At 52.0% G+C, this 19,140-nt stretch overlaps 2 protein-coding genes across 2 annotated transcripts; both read right to left on the minus strand.

Moving 5' to 3' along the window:
• Positions 1-1,368: 1,368 nt before the first annotated feature.
• CALML4 (calmodulin like 4) lies at positions 1,369-5,787 on the minus strand. Its single transcript, XM_065642081.1, has 3 exons — positions 5,712-5,787; positions 4,920-5,108; positions 1,369-1,466 (listed from the first exon to the last, which is right to left on the minus strand). Exons 1-3 carry the CDS (start codon positions 5,785-5,787, stop codon positions 1,369-1,371), a joined length of 363 nt encoding a protein of 120 aa, XP_065498153.1.
• A 2,893-nt stretch (positions 5,788-8,680) lies between these two features.
• CLN6 (CLN6 transmembrane ER protein) lies at positions 8,681-16,642 on the minus strand. Its single transcript, XM_065641940.1, has 7 exons — positions 16,509-16,642; positions 15,205-15,319; positions 14,185-14,283; positions 11,909-12,097; positions 11,751-11,806; positions 10,883-11,005; positions 8,681-9,405 (listed from the first exon to the last, which is right to left on the minus strand). Exons 1-7 carry the CDS (start codon positions 16,589-16,591, stop codon positions 9,117-9,119), a joined length of 954 nt encoding a protein of 317 aa, XP_065498012.1. The 5' UTR covers positions 16,592-16,642; the 3' UTR covers positions 8,681-9,116.
• Between the last annotated feature and the right edge of the window lie 2,498 nt (positions 16,643-19,140).

The following is a 19,140-nucleotide window of genomic DNA, read 5'->3' on the forward strand; positions in this document are numbered from 1 at the left end:
TGGGACCTGGGGGTTCAGCTGGAGAACAGGAGCTGAGGGGAGAACTTCTGATCTCTGACCTGCCTGAAAGGAGCTTGGAGCCAGGGGGGGTCGGGCTCTGCTCCCCAGGAACAAGCGCCAGGACCAGAGGAAACGGCCTCAAGTTGCGCCAGGGGAGGTTGAGGTTGGATCTTGGAACAATTTCTTCCCCCAAGGGCTGTGGGGCATTGGAACAGGCTGCCCAGGGCAGTGCTGGAGTCACCATCCCTGGAGGGGTTGGACAGACGGACATGAGGTTCTCGGGGACATGGGGCAGTGCCAGGGGTAGGGGAACGGTTGGACTCCATGATCTTGAGGGTCTCTTCCAACCAAAAAGATTCTCTGATTCTGTACTGTCCTAAATTTCATACACCGGTCTCCGCACCTTAGCTAAGGTTGCCAAGATACAGGTGGAATAAGATCAGTAGCAATTGCTCTGGGTCACATTGTTTTTAATCAGTCTAAAATCAAGAGAGGTGTTTTTTGGTTTCGTTTTTTTTTCTGTTGTAGAGAGGCTGAATTTTCCTGGCCCCTGTTTTTCCTTGCCAGGAATACGTTCCGGGCAGCTGGCCCAGAACTTGGCGACAGATCCACTTACCAAGCACAGCATTTTCCACGCGTTGCCTCAAAACGCAGGAGCATCTGAACTGCAGAGAGGCTTGACGTTGCAAAATACCGCACCTTAATAAACAAAGTGACAGAAGTTCAACAATACAGATCTTGTGTGCTGGAGGAGTGAAAAATGAGGAGGAACAAGGCAGCAATCATAGGCTGTTCCTGTGCGTGGAGATGCGGGTTTGTCCTCTGCAGCCGCTGAGCATCACTGATGGGGCGAGGTGGAGAATCTCCTGTCGGATCGTACCACGGATCCAAGGAATTCCAGGGAATTGTGTGTAGTTATAGTAAATTTACCGCCATCGTGACATAATGGAGCTCCCTGGGGAATCTTGGTTCTGCACAAAGAACCATGTCTGGGTGCGGGTGTGTGGGAGCAGCAAATGCTCGTGGGTGATGGTGACTTCTTGGAACGAAGTCACCGCGAGACCTTAATTACAAATTATAATTCATGCTGCAATCTAGACTTCAATGCGTTTTCAAAACAATTTTTTTTTAATGCATGACACATGTTACACAAGGGAATGTTACAATCCATTTATTTAAATGATGGAGAATTTGCATTTTGTGACATTTCTCCAGAAACAGGGTGAGAACCTGTGTAAGCGCTATCATCAAGGCAAAATAAGGATTTTTTAAAGGCAAATGATGATTCCTGAGTCCAAGTAGTAACTGGAAAAAATGAAGTTCAGAAAGTTTCAGGTCCTGCTCTTACCAAATCTCTTCATTTGAATTTCAGTAGTCGACTGCAGGAAGACAAATAACGTGGACAAATTCTTCATATTTTATTGTTCCATTTGGTCCGACTTTGGCTTCTTTGAGCAGATCATCAACTGAAAAAAAAAAAGAAGAAAATATATGAGTTTGAGTGGTTTATATTAGGGATGCTGTGATCTTCAAAAGAGGAGCAATGCAGGATTTGAGTTTGCAATCATTTTTGTTAGAAGTAATAACTTCTGGGGTTGGTTGGAGGCGCCACCTGGATTGCTGTTTTAAGGTAGCGACAGCACTGTGGTTTCCATGTCTAACTTTCTGGGGCAGAGATGCCCATCTCCGAGTTCCACATGGAAAAGATTCACAAATTGAGTCCAAATCAGCTTTTGATTGCTTTTGGTAGGAACGGCTTATTTGGTTTGATCAGCAAACCTGTTCCCTATTCGATTCAGGCAAAACTAAGTGCTCTGTCAGATGATGTGCCCGACTTTAAGTAGATTGGTGTGACTTTTGTAAATGTTGTTGGGTCTTTAGTGTTTGAGGGTGAAGTTTATCTTCTCAGCTGGATCTTTCACTGAAAATACTTCTGAAGAAGCGGTAACGGTGCGGTTGGCACCTGGCACTAGTGATGGTCTCATCCCAGCTTTGGGGACGCCGTGGTGGTGACAGCAGTTATCTGATTTACAATGCTCTCTTCTGTACAGGCTACACCATTAAAAGGTATTCTTTTTTTCCGTCAAATAATGTCAATAAAGTAGAAGTATATAAGAAATGAGGCACAGAAAAGTAATGTGAAAAGTTGCTGAATGAGGCTGCTCCTGGGAATTCGAGTGCATCTTTGGGTGGCAGGAGAGGAGGCGAATTCTTTACCATCACATACAGTGGGTGGATGCTAAAACAAACATCAGAGAAACCCAGCACCTTTCATTTGACAATGTTTTGGGCAGCACTTTCCTTCGATAAGGTACCTCCCACAGCCCAGAGGAGGTTTGTGCTGGTGTATTTGCTGGTGTGATGTTGTTCGCAAGCGTGTTGCCGTTTTCCTTTGTGCCGGCAGCCCCGGCCCGTGGTGGGATGTTCTGCAGAGCGATGGGGCGGCGGGGCTGCAGGGGGAAAAGCTGTTGGCTTGTGGACCTGCATTTATCAGATGTTACTTTATTAGGTTCAGATTGGATCTGGGGAACAATTTCTTCCCCCAAGGGCTGTGGGGCATTGGAACAGGCTGCCCAGGGCAGTGCTGGAGTCACCATCCCTGGAGGGGTTGGACAGACGGACATGAGGTTCTCAGGACATGGGGCAGTGCTGGGCTGGGGGAACGGGTGGACTCGATGATCTTGAGGGGCTTTTCCAACCAAAACGATTCCATGATTCCTTGATTCTAGGTGTTCAGAGCCCCCCGATAACCACTGAAATGGATTAGCCACAGCCGTGTGCTAATTTCCAGTCCTCCACCACCCTGTGCCCATGCGGGCTGGCGTCCCTGGCCGGGCAGAGCTCTGGTTTCTCCCCTCTGCGATGGGTTGGTGCAGGTCGGTGCATCCTGGTCGCTGTTTTTCCTCGTGAGCTGCTCGGCTGAGGTTACCAGGACTGAGGTTACCAGGACTGAGGTTACCAGGACTGAGGTTACCAGGACTGAGGTTACCAGGATGGTTGTTCAGCCTGAACGAGTGGTGGTTGGTTAAATAAGACACCGAGTATTCCTGGAGCACAAAATAATGGCTTTGCAGTTGCCAGTTGCAAAATCCAGGGGGAAGGTCATGGGAAGGGGGAGGCTTAGGGGAAAAAAGCTGTTTAAATAGTTGTGGAAGGTCTCTATGAGCAGCGTAACCTGTTTCCTCTCTCTGCTGTTCATACAGATCCAGGATGAGACTGGTTTTTTTTTCCCCCGTTTGTAGTCAGGTATGGGTGTATATAGGGGTAAGTGCCGCCCCTGTGGAAGCTGCTGGAGGAGGATTTGTTTTCAGCGAGGGGTAAGTGAGGGGCTGTTGTGAGAACTGCTGTTCTGGAAGGTAAGTAACAGGCCTTTCTTTCCAGGAGATCTAATCCTTCTTTCAAAAAGAATACTCTGATGGTAATCAAATACCTCTAAGGACATATATTGCAAAAAAAAAAAAAAATTCTAGAACATTTAAAAATAACACAAGAAAAAGATGACAATTCTCATTTGGTAAAAAATACATTGAATTAGAAGGAAGTGAAGGCTTTTCTGAAGCCACTGTAAACGAAGGTACGTGCCAGTAGTTACTGAAAAATCGCAGATGCTGATGAAATTGAGTCTGTTCTGGTATGAAATATTTATAGCGGTTTCGCGAGGTGCGGTTCAGTGTGTCAGGCCAAAGGGGGAATTTCTTGCTGAGAAGCATCACATTCTACATTAGGATCTCTAGTGCCTTGTGACAAGCTGTGGGTAGGTGTGCAGCCTGCACGCCAAAGTGATGGGAAATCCCTCCGCACCTCCCAAATCTTTATAGAACAGTGGTTCTTGCAAGGGTGCCTTTAATTAACGTCTCCACGTCTTCACTGTTTGTTCAGCTCTCATAATAGCTCTGAAGGTGTTTTCAGATGTAAATGAATGAACTGTTTTTCCAGTTAAGCAATTGATGAAAACACTTGGAAGAAATGCCTTGTTGGGATATCACTCGTGAAGCTGGTGATGGTGACTGGACTGACAAGCGTTGCTCTGATTAAATTCTACTTTAACATTAGAAACCACAGTTCTTACACCCTCAAGTTGCCTAATGGGGTCTGTACAAACCCCATAACCCTGATAATACTCGTTCCTTGCCTGTATCAAACTGGTGATGGGATTTTCTCATGCTGTTTTTGGCAGAGATTGAACAATTGGAAAGCTCCAGAGCTTGGTCCCTGCAGCTCCACGAGAGCCGGAGAGGCCACAGGTGACGTGGTTTGGAGCAAGGAGGGGACAGGGACAGGACCCCGTGTCCCCAGGGCTGATGGGCATTGGGGTGCGCAGGGTCTGCCCCCGCTCCTGCAGCCTCTGAAAGCTGGAAAAGTTGGCATGTGTTTAAAAAGTTTATAGAGTATGTACATTGTTTACGTAGTATGTACATAAAACGCCCAAGGCAAAATCAGCTGTCTCAAAGGTCTTGATCATTTTTTAGCTTCCTAGAAATTCCCTTCAATTGTGCCCCTTGGAGGCAAATTTCTGACAAATAGGACATGTTGGTTTTTTCTTTTTTCTTCTTTATTAATTAAGGTTGCTTTTTAAAAAGTCCTCCCTCTTCCAAATTGTGTTGGCCACAGAGCTCTCGGGAAACCACCAGTGCCCGGCGTGCTCTGCAGAGCATCCCAGCAGCTGGGGGACCAATGCTCTCCGGAGCCCTTTGTGGGACAGACACTCGCTTTATAAATACAGCAAAGCATCTCGGGGTGAAAAATCATCACTTGGGAAATGACTCGAGAAACGGTCTCTCGGTTACTGGGCAGCGGGTTAACTCCTCCTGCAAAGTGCAGAACCTCTGCTTGGCCATCCCAGACTGACTGCGGAGGGAAATCAGGAAGGAAAGAAGAAGATGGGGCAGCATTTGATACGTTTTTGTTTTACGAAATACCTTCTTCCTCGGAAAGCTTTTCTCCAAGTCTTGTGAGTTTGGCTCTCAGCTCCGAGGCGGTGATAACGCCTTTCTTCTGCCTGTCGATCATGGACAAGGCCGTCAGGATTTCCTTGTCGGGTTCCTCCTGCTTCATCTGCCTGTACATTATATTCAGGAAAGTGGAGAAATCCAACTCTGCGTTTCTGTCTGGGAAAAATAAGGGCATATTCTTTAGGAACGGCTCAGTTTTGTAGTCTGGATCCAGACCTAAGCTTCCCCCTTATCTCCCCGGCCCGGTTCCCCTTCTGGGGCATCTTCTCCCTTTTGTCTGACTCTTGTCTGGACCAGGGTGAGCTGTTCCTGGGACTTTCTCCTGACCCAAACCCCCATTTATAGCTTTGTCAGACTTGTGCTCTGAAACCCCTGTGTACAGAATTTTTAATCCAGCCCACTTATCTCATTCTTCTTTGGTGTTTGTGCTGTGCTTTGAATTTATTTATACATATCTGCAGATGAATCGCTTCCCTCAAAATCCGTAATCAATACCTGTGCCTTCTGCTGCTCTTGAAGCTTTTATTTTTTTAATGGCACTATTTTAGTCCGTGTGCTGGGTTGACTTTGTTCACAGTCTCACACGTCAGACCAGGTTTTGGTGGCTGCTCTTGGTTACGCTGCTGTTTCAGCCGAGAGTCAATGTTATCTGCTGGGCTCCAGGCAGCCTCCTTGTCTTTGTGTGCAGTCTGGCCGCAGAAAAGTTGGATTTTTCCAACCGTAATTCAGTGTGTTTTATTGATGTGCTACTTTCCTTACCGATCCTGTGCAGGTGCAGGTGTCTCTGCACCTCTCCCGGCGTCGGGCTGGCTCCCAGGCTCCGCATCACGGCCATCAGGTCCGAGGCTTTGATCTTGCCTTTTTGTTTCTTGTCGTACAGGGAAAAACATTCCTTGAACTCTAATTAAAAACCAAAACTCTCTGTTATGCCATGTGAGATTACATCGATCTACCGGTGACGTTTCTTCTCCCGTTGCCCGGTTGGGAGGTGTTGGTCGGGTTCCAGCGGGGATTTTGTGTCTGGTTGGGGTGTCTCGTTTCAAGGGTGATGGACAGTGGGGGAGGACCTGGCTAAAGTGCCAAGGGCAATTAAAACCCAGGCTTGTGAGGAGCTGAGCTAATTGGGGTCCTTCAGCCTAATGAAGCAACTCTGCAAGCTAAGCCAGGCTTCCAAATATGTAGAATGCTGTTGAAAAGTATTTCTCTCTGCCTTCCTGGGGGGTAGGAGAGGATGCTGAAGGGATGAGCCTTAAGGAGCGGTGGGGGATGCTGCTTTGGGCTGTGCAGGGTCTGGCACTTGCCCCTGGTCACCGTCTGGATTTTAGTAACAGATAAAAGAACCGATGACGTCGCATTTGGCAGCGTGAGTGCTGCGAGAGCCTCTGCCTGCGCCACCCCATCCCCTGCAGCATCTCCCGCCGTCCTCGCCCTCCCGCACCGGTTTGCGGTTTTCAGATAAATCGAGCAGGGTTGCAGCTGACCTAGATAGGCTTGCCCGCCCTCCTCCTGCCTTCCCGCCGCTCCTCGGTGCTCATGGGCGAGCTGTGCTGCGTGGGGACAGCCCCGCCAGGGAGGTAAATATCCTGTCACCCCGCTGGTGCCATCACCCCCCTCTTCATCCTCTCTGCCCCTAGATCTTATTGCCAGCTGGGTGTCCCGGGGGCGCCCCAGCCGCCTCGATCCCGCAGAGCTGCTGAGCCCAAGGGCGCTGCAGATTAACAGATTTGCAATAATACTCTTATTTCAGCTTTCTTCTGCCGTTCTCACAGCAAACCCTTCCTCATTCCAGTGCGAGGCAGCGCTCCCCTGTCCCAGGCAGAGCCCCGGTGCCCCGCAAACGAGGATTCGTACATCCCGCACCCACCTTCCTCCTCTGCCTCCTTCCCTTCGCTCCCATCATGCGTGAAACCTCCAGTGTTGCAGATCGTCACCTGAAATTTCTCCTGCTCCCTGCTGGTCTGGCCAGGGCTGACGTGGTTATGGGGCTGGGAGGCTGGTGGTTAATCTCTGCTGGTCTCAACCCAGCGTGCAGGTCGGCGGGTGGTTTCAGCTCCCTGCCTGTGCCCGGCACCCTCCTCACAAAACTGGGGAGATTTCTCTGGTTTCAGAGCAAAAGGGTCCCCTGGAGAGCCGGGAGGAGGGCAGGTGGGAGAGCACAAGCCCAGATCAAGACACTTTCGGGGGAAATGCCATTTATATTTACGTATTAAAAATATATATACGTATAAATTTGTAAGCTGATTTTGCTAATTAAAAAAAAAGAAAACCAGAAGCAAACTGTACATACCATTAATTTGATCCTGGGACAGAAATTTTGCCTGTAGCATGAAGAGGGAAGGAGAAGGAAAGAAAAAAAAAAAAAAAACAGCTTTAAAATCTGGATGAGGGGAGCAGGGGTGAGCAGTTTGTATCAGCCGAAATGCTTCACTCACCATTGTTTTGGGGTTCCCTTCCTTGTGTTTGGCGCTGCCGGTTGGGATCTGGAGGCGTTTGCTGCTACTTTTTCAGTTGGATGAAGGGCTAAAGTCCGCCAGCGCGGGGTGGAGTGCGGCCGGGCTGTAATAAATACCTGTAGCTATGGCTACGAGCCCTGATCCCCGCAGGGCTGGATCCGCTGCCAGCGGGGACAAGGGACCCCGAGCGGCGATGCCGTGGCGCGAGAGGTCCCCTCGGTCGGGGTTTGGGGTCGGGTTGGATGGAGAGGGGTTAGTGGGCCACAAAAGGTTCGATAATCTCAAACAGCCGCACACCTTGTGCTAAGCTGAGCTGCTGGGAGGTAAATCCAGCCTTGCTGGGGAAGGGTGCGGGGGGATTTGCGGCTTTGCGGTTTGCTGCTGGAGGGGTTTGGCAGGAGAAGGGGTTAATTCAGGCTTTGCACGTCTCGGCTGAGCTCGGTGGGTTTGCAGGGGAAAGGGGGGTTCAGATGTGTGCCCTGCAAACATGGAGGGGCTGGGACATTGCAGACAGGCTGAGAGGAGAAGGGATTTTTTGAGATGGCTTTAAAAGCTCCCCATTGTCTGAGGTTTTATTTATTAACCTTTATTTAACTGATCTACTTGGGAGCACAGGGCCTGCAGGACGGCTGAATCTTGTTACAGCCCTTGGCTGGGACCGGGAAGGGGGATGCTGAGGGAAGGATGCTGAGGGAAGGATGCTGAGGGCTGCAGGGAGCTGGGGACGTTCTGGGGTTTAAACCTCGGCGTGGGGCCAGGCTGAGCCTCCAGCTGCTCTGGAGCAGCCCAGACAAACAGCCGCGTTTGCTCACGGATTCTGGTCCCTCCCAGTGCTCTGCTTCTGCCGCTCAGTTGACGTTCAAGCCATTGAAAAGCAAGTATTACACATGGAATTGCCGAACAAAATCTACAATTTTGGCCTGTCCCGTTCTTCACAAAAAAAAGCCGAGCCAGCAGCTTGGCTGTGCGCTCCTGGGCGTAGAGTTGGCGATGCTCTGTCTCTCCTGATCCAATGGTGCTTGAAGTACCCCCAGAAGAAACCCGTGCAGGTAGGGCTAGTACGTGTGTGTGGGTGAAGTACCTGATGCCACACAAGAACAAAATATTTAGTGGCCCTACTGACCACTATAGCATGGACCAGACCCTGCCCTGTTACAATGACACATTCAGGGTCCTTAAATCTCCTGGGATAAAGGTTCTTCCTTCAGAGCAGAGCTGCTTCAGCAAGCAACGAGAGTCACTCGGCTTTTACTAAATGTTTTATTCATTGTGTTTTGCTGGTAACTTCTTTTTACTGCTTGGCTTCTGCCACGCAGGGCTCTAATACAGGTTATAAAACCATCGCAGGGATGCAGCTGGAGCAGCAGGAGCTCAGCTCCACCACCCGAGGCCGGAGAAGCGCTGAGCGGGAGCAGAAGCTGCCGGCGGTGCAGACACGCGAGCGGGAACAACGCTGGAGCTCACCCACCACCCGATGCTCTTTTTGGGCTGTGTTTGTGCAGAATTGGCCCTTCTGCGTCTGCCACCAGCCAGGCCCTTTCCGCACCGCACCTGTTTTTCCTTTTTGTTCAAACACCCCCTCACTAGGTGGGCCTAGTTAACAGACAATACATCTTGCACCTAATGTTGGTCAGGAATTTATTTGAAATACATCTACATTAGAAAAACTAGATTTTTTTTTTTTCTTCAAATTGCTCTAAAATATCAAAACTTATAAACTTTCCTTTGCTGTGTGAAGGTTGTTCATGTGCAGGGTGTAAAATGCCCATGGCTCAGGGATATAGATCACGCCAGGGTACTTCTTCCTGAGAATTTTGTCATTCCACAGCCAGACCACCCAAACAGCGATGAGGACCAGCGTTACAATGAAGGAGTAGAAGAGAAAAAGCCCGTTGCTGTCCAGGACGAGTCCTTTGCGTTTCTGGTGCATCACTAAAGCCATCATGGCGAAGAACGTGAAAATGTAGAGGATGAAAATCTGACCTTCCGTCACGAGATACCTACAAAGCAAAAATAATGGTTAGTGCCGCGGGCACGTCCAGCCCTCCCTGGGGTGAACGTCTCCCCCTTGTCCCTGCTCTGCATCCAGCCGAACGAAGCTGTGCTGCCTCCCACTGCCGGCTTTTACCCTGTGATTTGGTTTTTACGTTTCTCATCAGTAAATTCAGCAACGGAGCGCTGGGCTCTGTTAAGGGAATGGGTTAAGCAATGCGTGTTCAATATGAGATTTGAAAGGTGCTGGGCTCAGTTTGTGAATGGGATGCTTAAAGGCAGAAGTAAAGCCAGACTGGCTCTGATCCATAGACATTCTGCTCATTTAGTCCAAAAATCTGCTGTTCCCCCTGTGCTGTATCTGGCAGTGGCCAGTCCCGAACGGGCGTTAGCAGAGGGAAGGGGGAATTACGCTCCCTGGCTCTTAAATCATTAGCACACGAGCTGCAGAGATTCATGCTGACATATTTAAAGAAAGTGCAATAGGGTAACTGGGAACTGACCAAATCATCTTGATGATTTTGACTATCAAAAATTAATTTACTGTATAAAAACAGTCTCAGTGGGGGTGCAAAGCCATGGGCAAGACAGAACATCAGCTTTGAAGATGAATGAAAAGTTGTTTGGATGCCATCAGGGAAACCGTTTGGGAAGACGAGGCTAATGAAGATGGGAAATAAATAAGACCTCTCTCAAAAGGCGATTTGGACCCGCAGGGTGAGGAGGTGGCATTTGAGCATCGCACAGGCGGCCAGGGCTCTGTATAAAATCCCTGGACAACCTGTGAGAGCGTCACTGTGGCCACCAGCAACCTGAGAGCAGGTGGACGCGCTGCAGGAGCCGGTGACCACCCCAAAATCCTCGAGGAACTGTCTAACAGCGCGGTGAACAGCGGGCCTTAAAGGAGGCAGACAGCAAGTACCGTGGAGGCTGAGAGCTGGAGCTCCAGAATAACGATGTGACCAACAGCGGGGTTGGAGAAACACCCCAAAAGGGACTGGGGTGCTGATGGGTGACCCTGAGGTTGTCCCAACTTGCAAAGACTAAAGCAGCTGCAAATTTCAACAAGATTTGATTTGATTTTTGAGGGTGTTGGTCTCTTCTCCCAAGTAGCAAGTGATAGGATGAGAAGAAATGGCCTCAAGTTGCACCAGAGAAGGTTTAGATTGGGTATTGGGAACAATTTCTCCCCGGAAAGGGCTGTGGGGCACTGGAACAGGCTGCCCAGGGCAGTGCTGGAGTCACCATCCCTGGAGGGGTTGGACAGACGGACATGAGGTTCTCAGGGACACGGGGCAGTGCCAGGGCTGGGGGAACGGGTGGACTTGATGATTTTGAGGGGCTTTTCCAACCAAAATGATTCTGTGATTTTTCCAGACCTGCAGAGCAGAAGCTGCGCGTTCTGCTCTGGGGATGGAGCGTCCCTGTCCCTGCGCTCCTGCCTCTTCGTCCCTCGCCCGCGCGGCGCGGACAGAACCCACTCACCAGTAATAAAGGCTGCTGGGTCCCATCAGAAGCAAGGCCGGCACTGGCATCCTGCTCTCCTCTTCCACAGGGGTGAAGCAGCCGGTGAAATATATAAACAGGATCAGGAAAAAGGGGATGTACCTGCAAACAGAAACAACACATGGATTGGTGGCGTGACCCCGGAAAGTGTTTAAATGCCCTCCCAAATCCAAACCATGCACACGGGCAATTCCTACGGTGGGGCTTCGCCAAGTGCTTCTGCAGATAATGAGACTTTCGGGGCGATTGCAGGAAAAACCTGAGTTTGCTGACGAGGTCAGACACTGGGCTTGAAGAACAATTGCATCTGTTGCACCCCCAGGCTCTGAGGGGCTGTTTAAGAGCGTTGTGTTGTGGTAAAAGCTGGACCGCTGGGAAGTGGGACATGGACCAGGATTTTGACAACCTCACAGAGCCCTTTTTATTTAAAAGACCAAGATTTGTTTGCTTCATGGCATTCAAGGAACAGCAAATAAACTGGAAAAGCCTGACAGGGGAGACATTTCCCTCTGCTCTGCTGGAACAAGCATTTACCCCAGACCTGTGCTGTCACCTGGGTGTCTCCTGGAAGGTGGCCAAGGGGTGAGAACAGATGAGCCGTTCCTCTGGCCCCTACAGCTATCACACTGCTGCATCCCACAAATATCACTGAGACAGAGACAAAATGAGGGGGAACGGGCCATTTTCCGAGGGAGAGATCCACTGTAATCACACTGGCTGTGAGAACATTATCCCCAGCCAGCTCTCATCAGCTGCCTTTTATTTTTTTTACATATTAATCTATGATCAGATCTGCCTTTCCTTGTATTATATTCTGAAGCTGCCAGATCAACCATAAATTGCTTACCACATCGAATGACCTAAATATTCATCGTAGTAATACAGCAGCTCAAAGGAATCAATCTGCAATGCAACAAAAAGAGATTTAAAAGGGCAGAGGGAACGGGAGGCTCTTAAATAAGAACAAGCAAATTTTTTTTAAGTGCTTTCACAAAATCTCTTTACCAGCGTCTCTGGCTTCAGGTTCTTGATGATGGGATTCTCTCTCACAGACAGATGGTGCTGGTAGCCACTGAAAATCAGGCGATGGTTGACGGAGTCTCCAACCAAGTGGATGCTGGCACCCATCACAAACATGATGATGCTGACGTAGACCATGGATCTCGGTAAGGTCTTGGGGGATCTCTCGATGAGCTGAAAAGATAGAGATGTGTTGAACAGCGGGGAGATATCAGGACTTGTGGCACATCTCTGCCTTCTCTGACTTTATGGTGCTTTGCAAAAATCATCAAAAAACCAAGCGAGAGGCTGCAGAAAGCTCTGGGTTGTGCTGCCGTAGTGGGTGTGAGCTGGCGACAGCTGGCACCGTGCTGGGAAAACCCATCCTTGTCCCCGGGGAGAGCAGTGTGACCGCACCAGAACGAGCTCCTGACTGCGGCTGCTTTCCCTAAACACACCTCAGACAGGTTTCCACCAGCTTGTGCAGGTTTCAGGTTTGAGTACAGACTTTACCCCTGTTTGCAACAACAAAACCCACATTTTTTTTGCCATTGTTAAACCTTCCTGCAAAGCAGCGCCCTTAACCTCAGTCACCGCTTAGACCCAATCAGTGGTGCAATGCTTCTACCAGAGCACTCCAAGCAATTTCTTCAGCAGATGTGATCAAAACCCGGCGAATGAGGAACAAGGCCGTGTTTTCCGTGGCGGCTCTGGCCGGCGGGCTGTGCCCTCCAGCGGACGGGAGAGCTCGGCAGCGCTCCCGGCTCCACCACAATTCACTCATGGGTCATTTTCAGAGGACTCCTGCTGAACCCACTTGGTTTTTCTTTTCTTCCTCGTGGAATCAGACTCAGCTCTCTCCGTATTTGCTTCTAAAGAGGAAGCTGCATGTAAACCCGCATCTAGAAATATCTCGTTTCCAGCCAAACCGGTCGAGGCAACTTTTTGAACACCAGCTGTAGTGATGAGCTCTCCCTGCACCATCGTGTGCTGCTCGGTGTCATTCGGAGCTGGGGCAGCTCCTGCCAGCCCAGCTGGGGACGAGGAGCACGAGCTTCTCTCTCAAAAGGAGTTTGCAAAGTGCGGAAAACCTCCAAAGGCGTAAATCCTCGTTCAGGCTTTGGAGGGGACCCTTGGGAAGGGAGACGCATCAGCCCAGGCCGGGGTTCAGCTGGGGCCACCTTCGCCTCCCGTCTCCCTGCTGCCAAATCAGCTTTGCTGCCCTTCGTAAACAGCAAAAAGCTCCTTATTTGTATTTAATTTTGAGGCTTAACTTTGCATTTCTCTGTAGCTGCTGTACGAATGTCAGAGGAGTCAGGACAAGGAGAGCAAAAGGTCCAGGAAAGCTCTTACCGGGTGGAAAAGGATGGTGGGACATGTCCTTCGAGGGGACACTGGGCAAAATAAATGCACCCTGAATAACAAAGGGGTATTTTCTGGGTTATATTCATGCTGTGCTGCCAGGGAAGCCCAAGACAGCAGACTTTTAAGCCGGTGAGTACCCAGCCTGCAGAAATCAGTTGTCATGGGTCAAGACTGAGCTTCAGAGCCTCCACATCCCCCACAGCACCAGATCCTGAAAATTCCTTTTTGGCCGCATCAGAATTAACAACTCCCAGACAGACTCAGGAGAGAGAGAATCATTTACATCTTAGGACATAATTCAATTTCTAGCTAATGAAGGTTAAAATATATTTATAATTGCTTTCTCACATCTTCTGGCTGCTAAGTATTTAATAGAAGAAGATTTCTAATGATACGACAGTCTTTAACCTCATAAATGGTTCATACCATCCAGTGGCTGGCATCTGGAACTAGATAAATTCACACTGAAGATACAATTCTAATATCCAAGAGGAAGTGTAATTAAGCACTGAAAATTTAGAAATTCTAATTTATTATAGTTCCAGCTGTCTCATAAGGTCTTTTAAGTCACGGATGGATGTTGTCTTAAAAATACACTTTGGCTCAGCCAACGTGAAGGGTTCTGACTCCTCCTGAATCCGGAGATCCCAGGGGAAGCAATTTGCTTTGTATACGCAGGAAATTGAGCTGTATTAAGATGGTCACCACCTTCTTCTTTAAAAGATGGTCCTTCCTGGAGTAGCAAACCTGCAACATACAGCAGGGCTAGCTCACTTGCAGGAGTTTGAGAACGACCAACATTTGTTCAACGAGTTCCTAAGAAACTTTTAGCTTTTACAAAACTGTATTGTTTGCCCTGTTTTTACAAGGGTTAAAAATAATAATTAAAAAAGCAACACGTGCACGTCGAAGTTTACCTTTAGCAGAAGAAACGGTGTGATAACGTTGTAAGCCATGTGGAAATAGTCTCCAGCACTCGGTTTGTTCAGAGGAAACCACTCCAAAGGTAGGATTATCTGAGGAGGGGGGGAAAAGGCACATCAGTATATCCTCACCACCCTGCTCGCAATTATAGCCCCGTCACTGGCTGAAAGACAGGGGGAGAGAAAATCCTGGCTTTGGACTCTCGCTGCTTTGTAAGTGTCAGCTTGACTTCACCTAGCGAAGTTGGGCAGCTCTTCTTGCACTGAGGGTCCCTAAAAATGCAATCTGGATTGGACCTGGGGAACAATTTCTTCCCCAAAGGGCTGTGGGGCATTGGAACAGGCTGCCCAGGGCAGTGCTGGAGTCACCACCCCTGGAGGGGCTGGACAGACGGACATGAGGTTCTCAGGACATGGGGCAGTGCCAGGGCTGGGTTATGGTTGGACTCGGTGATCTTGAGGGTCTTTTCCAACCCAAATGATTCCATGGTTCTGCCCTGCACTGCCTGGAGAGCAGGAGTCCCAAGCTCTGGATGTACCAGCAAGGGGAAGAGCAGCAGGAACCTCTCCTGGTAACGTTTCTTATGAAAAGATGAAGTTGCGGGATAGATGACATGGAACAAGGTTCCCAGATACTTTCCCCACAACTGGAACAGCACGCCTGATACCAGTAACTCACACCAGAACATCGCAGCGGTCCTTGTCTCAGGAACAACTCCTTAAGGGCGCCCCTTTGGTGTAGAAAACAGCCCATGGGCCTCCAGGGGCCCACCATGGCTCTGCCCCCCGTCCCGTGGCTCTCCAGGGGCCCACCATGGCTCTGCCCCCCGTCCCGTGGCTCTCCAGGGGCCCACCATGGCTCTGCCCCCCGTCCCGTGGCTCTCCAGGGGCCCACCATGGCTCTGCCCCCCGTCCCGTGGCTCTCCAGGGGCCCACCATGGCTCTGCCCCCCGTCCCCCACCCTAAATGAGTTAAAGGCAGGGAAAGCAGCAGGCCCGGCTCTGCCACACTCACCATCGCGATGGGCCGCCCAAAGTCCAGCACCCAGTTCTGCAGAGTGAAGTAGAACCACAGATCAAAATGAAACGGGGAGGTCTTGAAGGTTTCCTCATTCTTGGCTGCTCCATGCCTAGAGGTGACAGAAGGGACAGTGTCAGCCTTAAGTCACAGAACAGGTTCCCGAGGAGGCAGGGAGCAGCTTCCAGGTTTGCATCCCCAACCAAAACCCGTGCTGCCCTGGATGCCGGTGCATCTCCGGGCTTTGGGATCTGTGGAATAAGAGCACAGTTCAGAGACCAAAGAGAGGTGGAGGGAGAACACAGGCAAAGCATCGTTAATAAAAACAGGCACGTCCCCGTAAGAAGGCTCGTCCTGGCCGAGAAGTGAGCTCAAAAGCAGGATGAAAAGCTTAAGTGCTGAATTAAGTGCGACTATTTTTAACTTTTGCATGACAAAGCAAAATTCAACTCCCACAGCACTTCTGCTGAATGCTAAAAAAATGCATCGATGTCTGGTGGTACTCAAGCACAGGGATGTCTGGGTGTGCTGTCACCTTCATCTTCCACTTGGAAGATCCTCCTCCTCTGCAGAGCGAGGCCTGATCCAACCCCGGTGAAGTTTGTCCATCAAATAACCGCCCAGCACCCCCAGACCTTCACCTCACTGCTGGAAAAGCAAATGAATCGCTTTCCTGCGGTGCTGAGACCAAAGCGGTGTCAGCTGGACCAGCCACGAGCTTGTGCTACCTGAGCCCATGGTCCAAACCTGATGGAGGGAGGATGAGGATGGTGGTACCCCGGACACGTCGGGGTGCCCTGGAGGGGGCTGCCAAACCCTGGACCAGCCCGGGGCACCCGGGTGAGCCAGGGCTGAGGCTGGGAGCCATGGCCAAGCAGGAGAACCCCACATGGGGCTGGGGGACCCTGAAAACCTCAACAACCCTGATATCCACGCTGGACAACTGCAGCATGGTGCCGGCACCCAGGACTGGGGGGTGGTACCTGGGATAGGGGGGTGGTTCGGGGAGTGGGTGATGGTACCAGGGATGGGGTCGTGGTACCGTGGGTGGGGTGGTACCCGGGATGGGGTGATGGTTCTGGGGATGGGGTGATGGTACCCGGGAGTGGGGGGGGTACCCGGCATGGGTGATGGTACCCGGGACAGAGTGAGGGTACCAGGGATGGCGCAGGGAAGAACGGGATGACCGAGGAGAGGGGGGTCTGGATGGGTCTGGGCGCAGGATGGGGTTGGGGACCCCCGGGGAAGGCGGTTCCCGTGCCCGTGCCCGCCCCCGCGCCGGCCCCGGTCCCGCCGCTCACCTGCCCGGGTAGAGCGGCCCGGCGGGCTGGGGGGAGCCCGGGGCCGCTGCCGGGAACGGCCGCCGCCGCGCTGCGACCTGCATGTGCCCCCGGCCCCGCTCGGCCCCGCGCGGCTCCGCCCGGCCCCGCCTCGGCAGCGCCGAACCAGCGGCGGCTGCGCGGCCGGTGCCCCGGGACCGCCCCGGCCGGCGGGAACCGCGGGGCGGGGCGGGGCGGACCAGCCCGGCCCGGCTCAGCACGGCCCGGCTCAGCCCGGCTCGGCTCAGCACGGCTCAGCACGGCCCGGCTCAGCCCGGTTCGGCCCGGCTCAGCACGGCCCGGTTCAGCCTGGTTCAGCACAGCCCGGCTCAGCACGGCCCGGCTCAGCGCAGCCCGGCTCAGCCCGGTTCGGCCCGGCTCAGCGCAGCCTGGCTCAGCCCGGTTCAGCCCGGCTCAGCACAGCCCGGCTCAGCCCGGTTCGGCCCGGCTCAGCGCAGCCTGGCTCAGCCCGGTTCAGCCCGGCTCAGCGCAGCCCGGCTCAGCCCGGTTCAGCCCAGCTCAGCCCAGTTCGGCCCGGCTCAGCACGGCCCGGCTCAGCACAGCCCGGCTCAGCCCGGTTCAGCCCGGCTCAGCACAGCCCGGCTCAGCACGGCCCGGCTCAGCGCAGCCCGGCTCAGCCCGGTTCGGCCCGGCTCAGCGCAGCCTGGCTCAGCCCGGTTCAGCCCAGCTCAGCCCAGTTCGGCCCGGCTCAGCACGGCCCGGTTCAGCACAGCCCGGCTCAGCCCGGTTCAGCCCGGCTCAGCACAGCCCGGCTCAGCACGGCCCGGCTCAGCGCAGCCTGCTTCGGCCCGGCTCAGCACAGCCCGGCTCGGCTCAGCAAAGCCCAGCTTTCCCCTCCCCACGCTCTCCCCAGGCAGCTTATTTTATTTGCTTTTCCTCTCTGAAGAAGTGGGTAATCTTTGCTGGTTTTAAAACACAGGAAAAGGAGAAGGACCAGATTTAACTCCCTAAATTGCTCTTTAGATGAGAAGCTCTTGAAAAAAAAAATGGAGGGAGGAAGAGAAGAGCGAGAGATGGAAGGGTAAAGGGAAATACAGCTTTGAGAGAGACAGCTGTAGAAGATGGTTTTAAAACTAAAGGAGGGGAGATTCAGACTAGATATAAGGAAGAAATGTTTTGCACTGAGGGTGGTGAGAGCCTGGCCCAGGTTGGCCAGAGAGGTGGTGGCTGAACCATCCCTGGAGACATCCCAGGCCAGGCTGGACGGGGCTCTGAGCAACCTGAGCTGGTGCAGATGTCCCTGCTCATGGCAGGGGGGCACTGGGGGAGCTGGAGAGGGCCCTCCAACCCGAACCCTTCTGTGATTCTATACAAGTCCTCACCCGGACAAGAAAATGAGATTCAGTGGTGGGAAAAGGCTGGCAGAGGACATGGAAAATACAGCTCACCCTATGCAATCACCATGTTGTTTGAAGCGCAAAGTTTAATGGAAATAAGGTGGTGGAGTGCAGCGCGGCTCTGCCACAGGTTTGGTGTATTGCCACGAGCAAATCACTACGTGTAGCTAGCCTCATCTCCATTACTCCTGGAATGAAATAACTTGTGTTTTGCACTTGCATGGTGTCAAGCAAAGGGACGTTATTACTCTGCTAAGTCTAGAGATGTGGATGCCGTGCCCTGTTCTCTCTCCCCTGTTTTGCCTGGATAAACGCCGTCAGGTCGGGACAACTGACGGGCAGTAAAAGTGGGTGACGAGGAAGGATTTTCAACCCCTGGGATTTAATTTGCAAGCCCTGGGACTTGTAGTTCAGAGTCTAAATCAGGAAATGCATCTGCATTTGAAACAAGGAGTAGAGACATGGCTTAACATGTGCTGCTGCTCGGGGGAAATGGCCTTTTACTGGGCCAAGTGGTTTGGTGTCCTGAAACCCTTCGGCTTCACACCTGCCCCTGGGCAGCTCGAGGACTCTGATGTTGAGCGTGGGGAGCTCAGGGCCTTATGCAGGCTCAGGGCGTCCCAGGACTGGCTTAGAACTGGGCGTTCTGTGGCAACCACACCGACACGCTCGTGTCTCTCCGTGCATGTCCATATTGTTGGGTGGTAACGGGATGATCACTCGAAGCTGTGCCGTTGCTTCCCGCTGTGGAATCGTGGTCCAGCCTGCAGTGAGCTGGACCCAATGTAGTCGAGGAGGCTCCAAGAAGCTGCAGAGCAGAGACCTCGGACTCTCTGCTCCGTGGTGCTGCCGGGAGGGACGGTGGCAGCGTCAGTACTTCCTCACAGACCCGCTCTGCGCCGTCCGCGCTGACCCATGGGGGAACACGAGCAGCACCTGGGCAGCGCTTGCTGGAAAAAACAAATCCTTGAAAAGTGGAGGAGATCATTGAGGTAACAGAGAGAGGTTCCACTTAAACTTACCGTGAACCCTGCTTGTCGCGCTGTCCCCAACACGCACACGCAGCTGTTAATAGCTGATCCTGCTTGACTGAACGCCCCGGGCTGACCGCGGCCTCCCCACGGCTCCTGTCGGCAGCGCAGCCCGGCGCCCGCTCCCGTCCACAGTGCACGAAACTGTCCACAAAGAGCAGCGGCTCCACTTTCACGATTCTAAATTAGCTATTAATATGGTGGATACCGTATCCCCTCGAGAAC

Source organism: Caloenas nicobarica, chromosome 10 (assembly GCF_036013445.1).
Source record: "Caloenas nicobarica isolate bCalNic1 chromosome 10, bCalNic1.hap1, whole genome shotgun sequence".
Taxonomy (NCBI): domain Eukaryota; kingdom Metazoa; phylum Chordata; class Aves; order Columbiformes; family Columbidae; genus Caloenas; species Caloenas nicobarica.

Coding starts and splice junctions, on each gene's coding strand:
- CLN6 (XM_065641940.1), bottom strand. CDS start 16,591: ATGCAGGTCGCAGCGCGGCGGCGGCCGTTCCCGGCAGCGGCCCCGGGC. Junction 12,098..14,184: donor CACCGTTTCTTCTGCTAAAG/GTAAACTTCGAC, acceptor CTATCTTTTCAG/CTCATCGAGAGATCCCCCAA. Junction 11,006..11,750: donor TATTTAGGTCATTCGATGTG/GTAAGCAATTTA, acceptor TTCTGTTTGCAG/GTACATCCCCTTTTTCCTGA.
- CALML4 (XM_065642081.1), bottom strand. CDS start 5,787: ATGGCCGTGATGCGGAGCCTGGGAGCCAGCCCGACGCCGGGAGAGGTG. Junction 5,109..5,711: donor CCTGCACCTGCACAGGATCG/GTAAGGAAAGTA, acceptor TATTTTTCCCAG/ACAGAAACGCAGAGTTGGAT. Junction 1,467..4,919: donor AAAGCTTTCCGAGGAAGAAG/GTATTTCGTAAA, acceptor TTTTTTTTTCAG/TTGATGATCTGCTCAAAGAA.